This window comes from Prosopis cineraria, unplaced genomic scaffold, assembly GCF_029017545.1.
Source record: "Prosopis cineraria cultivar Desert tree isolate PC_DT_omini unplaced genomic scaffold, ASM2901754v1 PC7, whole genome shotgun sequence".
Classification (NCBI taxonomy): domain Eukaryota; kingdom Viridiplantae; phylum Streptophyta; class Magnoliopsida; order Fabales; family Fabaceae; genus Prosopis; species Prosopis cineraria.
The window spans coordinates 5,266,828-5,276,855 of NW_026555338.1; the positions used below are offsets into that span (position 1 = coordinate 5,266,828).

General features: G+C 37.8%; 1 protein-coding gene across 3 annotated transcripts in view; it reads left to right on the top strand.

Moving 5' to 3' along the window:
- Nucleotides 1–8,652, top strand: part of LOC129315485 (O-fucosyltransferase 1-like) — a 30,473-nt gene extending 21,821 nt beyond the window's left edge. For all 3 annotated transcript variants that reach the window (XM_054959199.1, XM_054959198.1, XM_054959200.1), the window contains exons 9-10: nucleotides 6,812–6,941; nucleotides 7,362–8,652. In XM_054959199.1, the coding sequence (XP_054815174.1) occupies nucleotides 6,812–6,941; nucleotides 7,362–7,964 (733 nt within the window). In that variant the 3' untranslated portion in view covers nucleotides 7,965–8,652. The remainder of the gene's footprint in view (nucleotides 1–6,811; nucleotides 6,942–7,361) is intronic.
- The last annotated feature ends 1,376 nt before the right edge of the window (nucleotides 8,653–10,028 follow it).

A 10,028-nucleotide genomic window follows, 5' to 3' on the forward strand; every position in this document is an offset into this window, starting at 1 on the left:
ATGCTGGAATTTGTTGAAGAATTTGAGCTCTTATCTATGCCATTAAAGGAGGCTTCGAAAGAGTGCTTGATCGGTGCTTTTTGTTCTAGGTTAAAAGCAGAGATTAGAGCTAAGTCAAAATTGACAAAGACCCCCACATTGCGAGAATTAATGGAGATGGCTGTGTGTATAGATCAGAGGAATCAGATGCTGAATGAGTGCAAGGAAGTTAGGGTAAACTGAGCCCAATGTTCCTATTTTGGGCCAAAACCCAAATTGTAGCACCAACTTACTCCATAATGTTACGCACGTTTCTAAAGGGAAGAGAAACACAAGCACACTAGCACCTGCATTCACGAGTAACACAAAGAGGACCGAGACTAAAACAGAGCATTCAAAAATGGGGAATTCTTCGAATCTGGGTTACGTAGTGAAGAAGGGAGAAATTCTTGACGCCTTCCAAATGCAGGAATCACAAGACGATGTGAACTTGGACTGTGTTTCAAGTGTGGTGATAAATATAGCCCAACCTATCAATTCAAAAACAAGAATCTCCAAGTGTTACTCATGGAGATGGTGTCGGTCAGAGTTGAAGTAGACGAAACAGATGTAGCACTTGAAGAAGATGGCCAAAACCAGAATTTGGAGGAAGGGGTACAAATGGAATTATCACTCAACTCTATGGCTGGGTTTGGTGATAATCATATAATGAAGGTGAAAGGGGCCACTGGGGACACGGGATTAATCATCTTGATTGATAGTGGTGCCACTCATAACTTCATAGCCAAAGATTTGCAGAATAGATTGAGGTTAGTAACTGATGAAATTTTTGATTATACCATCACGGTTAGGGATGGATTTGCTATGAAGGGGAACAAACGTTGTAAGGATTTAAATATAAGCTTACAGGGTCTCAATATCACACAAACCTTCTACCCTTTTCCTATGAGCGGGGTTGATGCAGTATTAGGCATGGAGTGGCTGAAATCACTTGGCGATGTGGAAGTAAATTGGAGTCAATTAACAATGAAGATTGGCAAAAAAGAGAAGAATATGTTTACAAGGAGATCCGACTCTCCAAAACACAAGCCACTTTCAAATCCTTGATGAGATCCATGGGAAAGAAAGGGGAAGGATTCTTAGTTGAATATAATGATATATGGAGTAATGAGGAGAACACAACAACTCTGAGTACTAAAATTCAGAATTTGCTAAAAAAGTTTCCTATGATTTGTCAAGAGTGTGAGGGCCTTCCTCTACCTAGATCCAAGGATCATCCCATTGTCATCAAACTTGGAGAACAACCCCCCAACATAAGGCCTTACCGGTACCCTCACTTATAGAAGAATGAAATAGAGAACATGGTGAAAGATATGTTGAAAGCTGGGATCATTCAGCCAAGCAATAGTCCCTATTTAAGTCTGATATTATTGGTGAAGAAGAAAGATGGAAGTTAGCGATTTTGCGTTGACTACAGAGCCTTAAATAAAATCACAGTCTCCGATAAATTCCCAATTCTAGCTATCGATGAGTTGCTTGACAAATTGAAGGGAGCGACAATATTTTCAAAGATGGACCTGAAATCTGGATATCACCAAATCTGAATTAAAGTTGGAGATGAGCATAAAACAACATTCAGAATGCATGAAGGACACTATGAGTTCAAGGTGATGCCTTTCAGTTTAACTAACGCACCCTGAACTTTCCTATCCTTGATGAATGAGGTATTTAGGGAATATTTATGCAAATTTGTGTTAGTATTCTTTGATGATATTCTTATATATAGCAATGACCTAACCTTACTTTTGGAACATTTGGAGACTGTATTTGCTACTTTGAAAGAAAATCAGCTTGTAATAAATTTAAAAAAAATGCAGCTTTGTACAGTCCAAGATTGAATATTTAGGACATCTTATATCAAAGGATGGGGTTCAGGCAGATCCAGCCAAGATAGAGAGCATGATGAAGTGGCCTAAGCCTAAGAATGTGAAGTCCTTAAGGGGTTTCCTTGGGCTGACAGGATACTATCGTCAGTTTGTCCAGAATTATGGGAAGATTGCTAGTTCGCTTACTGATTTACTCAAAAAAGATGCATTCAAGTGGGCACCTGAGGCAGAAGAGGCTTTTGAACAACTTAAAACAGCCATGACCACACTTCCGGTGCTTGCTATGCTCGATTTCACCATTCCTTTTAAGATTGAGACAGATGCATCCGGTGCAGGTGTAGGGGCAGTTCTGATGCAACAAGGCAGATCACTAGCCTATTTTAGCCAAAAACTTTCAAATAGAGCCCAACAATGTTCTATTTATAAAAGAGAGCTCATGGCCATTGTTATGGCCGTCAAAAAGTGGAGACACTACCTTTAGGGACATAAATTCATTATCCGTACTGATTAGAAGGCCCTGAAATACTTGCTGGAACAATGAGTGATAAATGAAAATAAGCAAAAATGGGTCTCTAAATTAATGGGATTCAAGTTTGAGATTGTATACAAGCCGGGCAAAGAAAATAGAGCAGCTGATGCACTATCGAGGCAAGAAGAATCGCTGGAATTAATGGGATTTTCTGCATGGCAGTTTAATGATGCTGAAGAATGGGAGAAGGAGGTGCAAGCCAATCCTAAATTGAGTCAGATTTTGCAGCAAATTATTATTGAAAAGAAAGGAGTGGAAGGATACAGCTTGGTGCATGGTTGTTTACACTACAAAGCAAGGCTTGTTCTGCCCAAGGACTCAACTAGAATTCCTATGTTACTAAAGGAATTTCATGACTCACCAATTGGCGGGCATTCGGTGTATTTATGCACTTACAAGAGGCTGTCTAGTGTTGTGTATTGGGAAGGGATGAAAAGAGATGTCTAGCAATATGTAGCAAATTGTGAGGTGTGTCAGAAGAATAAATACGAAGCTTTGTCTCCCACTGGCCTGTTGCAACCCCTACCTGTTCCATCAAGTGTTTGAGAGGATATTAGCATGGATTTTATTATCGGGCTCCCTACTTGGTAGTTGTGGACAGACTCACAAAGTATGCTCATTTCCTCTCTCTTTCCCATCCTTTTACCGCAAAAGACATTGCTGAAAAGTTCACAACAAAAATGGTAAAGCTGCATGGTTTTCCTAAAATCATAGTCTCAGATCGAGATAGAATTTTTATAAGCCAGTTTTGGCAAGAATTGTTCAAACAGGCCGATACTCAACTTTGCCTCAGTTCAGCTTACCACCTGGAGTCTGACGGACAAACTGAAGTGCTAAATAGGAGCTTAGAGACTTACTGGCATTGCTTTGCAAATGAAAAATCTGCTCAATGGGCTAAATAGTTATCATAGGCTGAATATTGGTATAACACTTCTTACCATGGTGCAGTTGGTATGACACCCTTTAGGGTAGTCTATGGTCGACATCCTCCTACATTCTTGAAATTAAGTGGCGAACCTTAAGCTATTGAAGATGTAAATGAGCAGATTCAAGGGTGAAATCAGATCATTTCTCTTTTACAAGACAATTTGGCTAAGGCTTAAAGCAAGATGAAAGAGCAAGCCAATAAGCACCGAAGGGATGTGAAGTCTGCTATTGGGGATCTGGTTTATGTGAAAATCAAGCCTTGTAGGCTAAAAACTTTAGCTAAGAGGGTCAATGAAAAGCTAAGCCCCTATTTTTGTGGCCCTTTCAAGGTTTTTGAGAAGGTCGGGATGGTAGCATACAAACTCAAATTGCCTCCCACAGCTCGCATTTACCCTGTCTTTCATGTTTCCTAGCGTAAAAAATCTGTACATTTGGTTGTTGTGAATCTTACCATCCCTCTAAGCCTTTCTAATGAGCTTGAATTGCAAGTGCAACCTGAAGATATTAGAAAGGTTTGAAAGCTTTTGCGTGGACAATGCGAAGTGTTGGTTAAATGGCATGATTTACCTGAGTTTGAAAATTCTTGGGAGTGTGCTGACATGATCAGCAAACAATTCTCAGTTTTTCCCCTTGAGGATAAGGTGAAACTTTTAGGGGAGGGTAATGATAGAACCCGTTATTTTCCTAAGACTTGTATGAGGAAGACAAAGAAGGCGAATGACTCAAGTGGAAACACTTTGACTAGTCCAAAGGTTTATCCTTTGGATCCTAGTCATAAGGAACAGTGACTTATGATCTTGTGTTATGATTAGTATCTTTTTGGGCGGTATGGGCTGTGGGGAAGCCATGCTGTAACTATTAGAAGTCTTTTGCTGGTATGAGGGAGGGGGGAGATGTCTTTTGTGAGGGATTTGTGAGGAGACTAGCCTCTCGAACGCCAGGAGGAGTGAACCCTCTTTTGTGAGGTTTATAACTTGTAATGCTGTTACTTTTGTGATCTTTTAGGGGAGATAAGTTTTTGGCTAGAATCAAAAGAAGTCTTGTAACTCTGATTCGGTTTCTCTCATTCTATTGATATCAAAAAGCTCAGCATTTTCCCCTCATTTATTGTTGTTTCCGTCTTTTGGTTTCTGTTTTGTTGTGATACTGGTTTGGGTCTCATTATTGTCTTTCTATATTGAAGTTATTATTGGGCTCCCTATAAACGGACCTAATTAAACACAACAGACTTGAATTTCAGGCCACTTATATCAACTTTTATATCAGCTAGAACTAGTATGTGTGTCTTGTGTTTCCATGGAGTCTGGCTAATCGCACTGCTAATGGCTTATGAATAATAGAGCTTCCTTATACCATATATAGATAGATAGATTTTCTCTCCCAACATCCTTACTCTTTTCCCATTTCATTGCTTTTCTACATGGCTCATAAATTGTGATCACTTCTCAAAAACTTGAATTATGGCCTTCCTTATTTTGTTGTTTGTTGTAGATTCCAGATGTGCCTAAATATGGCATTTTTTTTAGGCACAGGGGTAGAAATTCCCACAAAATTGTCAGCTAGGAGCATCCAATATCCTGAAGTGAGAAAAGGTGTGTGAAAATCTATAAGGTTATTTAAGTTGGTGCAAAGTCACTAAACCATGAAATTAGCTCTGACATTGACCATTTAGTGACACCTCAGTAGATGGTTGACTTATTTTTGTTGACATGGAAACAAAAAAGATAACATGGCTCATCTCATTCTCTTCCTCCACGCATGCTAGTCTCTCTCTTCCCCTTGTCTCTTCTCTCATTTTCTCCCTCCATAATCACCTATCACTTCCCCTTCTCTCTCCTCTCTTTCTATCCCTATATGCTTGTCTCTCTCTTCCCCACTCCCACATACACAGAGTCCTCATCAATCCCGGCCATCACTATAGTCGCCCTAAACCCGCAGTGGCTCTCCTGCAACTTCAATGACCTCTCCTCCTCTATCTCTCACAGTCTGCTTCCACCAACGTAACCCTGGCTAAACATCTAGGCATTGCCATCATCAATTAATTAACTAGATGGAAACCACCACAGACATTGATCGAATTGAGTTAGAGGGAGTTAGAAACTAGAATCAAGGGTGGGAGTAGTTTGGTGGTGGTGACAATAGCTTGCATGGCAACAAACAAAATGAGTGAAAGCAAGAGTATTGTGGTGTTCCTAGATTGATTGGGGTGGTTGGTGGGCTCAAAGAGTGCAGTGTTGGAGGGATGTTTCCGCCATAAGATGGTGTTGGGGGCCTATAATTTTTGCTGTAATAGCACCCCATATGAAGGTGTCAGTAGGGTATTACCATCATAAGTTGGTATTGGTGATGGTGAGCTATAGTAACCACCACCTTTGAATGATGGGTTTGACGGTGTTGACAGGGTTGATGGTGGTGTTGGAGTCATCGGGGAAGGTTCATACAAGGGTGATCCACTGTTACAGTTTCCCCTAGAGGGTGGTGAAGGACTTGGGTCATAACTTCCACCTCCACCATGTGATAAGATTCCATGAGAAGGTGGTGAGCCTCCATAGCCACCTCTAGAGCCGTAAGCCTACATAATTATATCATCAAGGTGACTCTTGCACCAAGACACTCCACGCTGGCAAGCAGAATCAGCATTAATGGTGCAAAATAATGGACATCTGGCCAATTTCATGGTTTGGTGACTTTTGCACCAATTTAAATAATGTTATGAGTATTTGTGCACCTTTTCTCATTTTAGGATACTAAATGCTCCCAATTGATTACTTTGTGAGTATTTTTGCCTCATTTGTTCTACTTTTTTATTGTTTTGGTGTATTATATGGGGCATCTTCTATGAGGAAGAGATGAAGGGGTTGTCTAAGAGGTTATGAGCTAAGCAAATATTGGTAAGAAGTAGTAAAATGAAATTGCTTCTCATTGAGGCGTTTAGTGTTTGCTATACTTGAATATGCACGGAGAGTTAATGTAATCATGAAGTTGAGTGTTCTTTCGGCTATCACTAGCTAGGTTACATTTGAATAATTTGTTGAATCATTGAATAATTGAATTCTCTGTTTTGTGAATAGAATATTTTCCTCTTGTATGGTGAGTGAAATTTTCTGTTGAGATGGTTTGGGCATGTACAAAGAAGACCAAGGGAGGCACCAGTGAGAAGAGTGGAACATATAACTTTGAGTCCGACTAAGAGAGGTAGAGGAAGGCCTAAGAGAACACTCTTGGAAGTTGTTGAACGTGATTTCTTAATTAATAATATTTCTAAAAGCTTAATAAATGATAGAGCACAATGGCGTCTTGCAATCCATGTAGCCGACCCCACCTAGTGGGATAAAGGCTTGTTGTTGTTGTTGTTGTTATGGTGAGTGAAATTTTCTCGTATGCATGCAAGTGATACAGATCCAAGAGTAGACAAATGAACTCGTTTTGCAAACAAGATAAGAATTCTTCTTTTTCAGATTCTCATGTGGTGTTCTTATTTCATTTTTAGATGCTTTGACATATTTGCTCCTGAGGACCAAAAGATTCTGAGAAAGTATCGAGAAGAAAATTTTGCTCCTAAAAAGCTTGTCTACAGTGAAAGAAGGGCAATTGGGAAATGCCCATTGACTCCTGAGGAGGTAAACATGTATTTTTGCTTATTGTTTTCTCAACTTGTTTGTCATTGTTTGGCCAAGGAAAAAATAATTTGTTTCTGTGGGTAAAAGTTATTAACCTTTGAATACAGGCTAGTGATTACTCCCTCCAGTCCTTTTTATAAACATCTATTAACAACTTTCCATAGATTAAGAAAGTTAATTAAAATTAGGTATTCCTTGTAAAGTTTCAAAATTATCGTCAATGAAAATCATTAGTTGGAGGAGTTTGTTTAATTAGTTAGGAAGTTTATCATTAATTAGGGATATGAGGTGGAAAAACTAATGCTTTGGACAAAAGGTGTTATATTAAGAAACATGTAGGTGGTCCTTATAACAAGGACTTGATGGAGTACTTTTTATCAAACTTGAAGATATTGTTGTTAATTGGACTTTGTATTGCAGGTCGGTCTTATTTTGCATGCTCTGGGTTTTGACAATTCTACCAGGATATATCTAGCAGCTGGGGAACTATTTGGTGGGGATCAATTCATGAAACCATTCCGAAGTTTGTTTCCGCGACTTGAGAATCATAGTTCTATGGAACCCTCTGACGAGCTTGCTGAGAACACTAGAGGATTGGCTGGTTCTGCAGTGGACTACATGGTCTGTCTTCTGTCTGACATTTTCATGCCAACGTATGATGGCCCTAGCAACTTTGCAAACAACCTCCTTGGACATCGCCTTTACTACGGCTTCCGGACTACGATAAGACCTGATAGAAAAGTTCTTGCTCCAATATTCATCAATAGGGAGGCTGGGCGCACGGCAGGTTTTGAGGAAGCTGTAAGGAGAGTCATGCTCAAAACTAGTTTCGGCGAACCTCACAACCGTGTTCCGCCAGAGTCTTTCTACACAAATTCTTGGCCTGAATGCTTCTGCCAAACATCTGCAAAGAACCCTGCGGACAAATGCCCACCAAATGATATTTTAGAAGTTCTGAACGGCCAGTTGCAACGAGAAGCAACAGACCGCTTGAATTCAACACTATCTTCGGCAGATATATGAGTTGTTGCTAGCTTTGTGCTGATGATTTTTTTTTTTTTTTACTCCCAAAATGTAAAGAATTGATTTCCTATTTATTAGATTCAGATTTTTTGGTGATCTATTTGTTTAAGAAGCCGTGTTGTACATCGGAGGAGTGATTTTGTTATACATGAAAGTACTGATTTGTGTATTAGCTTTTAGTTTCGTTTGGACCACAGTAGGAGGATAACTGGTTTGGACTGGAGAATCAAATCATGGAAACGCTTACAAAGGAAGCTTTGTAATCTGCGTGCATGAGGGAAGTATTAGATACATGAGGATAAAAGATGGAAAATGTCAGATTTATTTATGTTGGAAATTTGGTATTCTGAAAGAAAAAAATTTGCTGATTTATGAATTTCATTTTTACTTTAAGGTGGGGATATCTCTGATTCTGTAATATTTATCACTTTTTCTTTAGGTATTGATTTCTCATTCACTGCCTGCATAAGAGCTTCAACATTATTGTGGGACCTTGTTCCATTTCAACCACTAAAGTTTGAGAAGCTGTTGGTTTGTATATGCAACTAAATTTTCAATAGGGTTCTTGGAGCAATCCTAATAACCTTCCTAGAGCTTCAATTTGAAAAACTAAATTATACCTGGACTCGCATTGGATGAAAGGAAAGTGTTTGACTCAAGTATTAATTGCACAAGCCTTTTATCCTAAGTTGGAGTTGGATACTAGGTGTGGACACATCTTGTAGAGTCAGGCTATCTTTTTTCCTATTTCAATAATGTTCTTGTGGTTTTGTGAACTATCAAGAGGAGCTAAAAGGGATTTAAATTCCATTAGTTAGAGTTAGATACTAACTGTGGACACATCTTATAGAGTCAGGCTATCTTTTTTCCTATTTTAATAATGTTCTTGTGTTTTTGTGAACTATCAAGAGGAGCTAAAAGGGATTTAAATCCCATTCAATTGAGAGATATTAACCTTGAGATTGTGATGCAATGGTGTTAAGGTAAAGGTATCTATTTATTATTAAAAGAAGAAAATTTGCAGACCACCATTATATCAAGAATCTGATGGTTATTATCTAAATTTAAGGAAGAGAACTCCAGTTGGGACAGTTTTAATGAATATTTGTTTAAAATTATTTACCAAAGTTATGTACTTCTCTTCACGTTTATATAAATATAAATAGTTGTAATGAGATATAATTATTAAATCATTATTATTTATACTTCTTTTTATTTTTAAGGAAGTCTTTTAAAGGAGTTTGGAATTTCTGAATTTAGCTTGCTAAAATTGGTAAGGTTGTATGGGGTTAATAACTAAGAATTGATGACTAAAAGAGAAACAATCTAATTTATCACTTAACTTATGTGGCTATGCTTTGAACTATAAATAAGAGCTGGGCTTTTGAGCTAATTAAATAGGCGGTATATTTTTTTAGGATCAAGCTCGAAGAATTAGTGTTTTTTTTTTTTTTATAAAATAACTTTTGAGCTTAGGGCTTATAAGCCCGTCGAAAATAGGATTGTGCTAGCATTTGTACCCTGTATCATCCTCTCTTTTTCTTCAAGTCAACATGTGATGATAATTGAAATTGTTAAAACTTGTTTGGTTGAAATTATTAATATTTCAAAATTATTTGGTTTATTTTATTTTTTAAATTAATATATGAAAATGATATAGTTTGTTAAATTGTTTATTAACATGACTAATTTTCTTTTAAAAAAATTGTATATTTGATTTCAGGTCTGTTAAGAGTTTATATAAGTATTAGCATAATGAGAAATTTAAATTTAAAAATGAAACTACGCAGGCTTTTTGAGGCAACCGTAGCCATGTTGATAAAAGCTAAGCTTCGAAACAACAAAATTTAGGGTAGTGCTTGACGGCATTTTGAACAGAATTGCATTTAATAAAAAAATACTTTGGGCAATAAAAAATAAATAAATTTAAGATGGGCCAATAGATATTGACAACTCTATTATTCTCCTTAATTTCTCATGAAATTTTCATGATATTATTATTTGCCCAAACTAAAAGAGATTCTTGGAAACTCTCTGGCGGATGCCTATATCGTGTCGGCATTC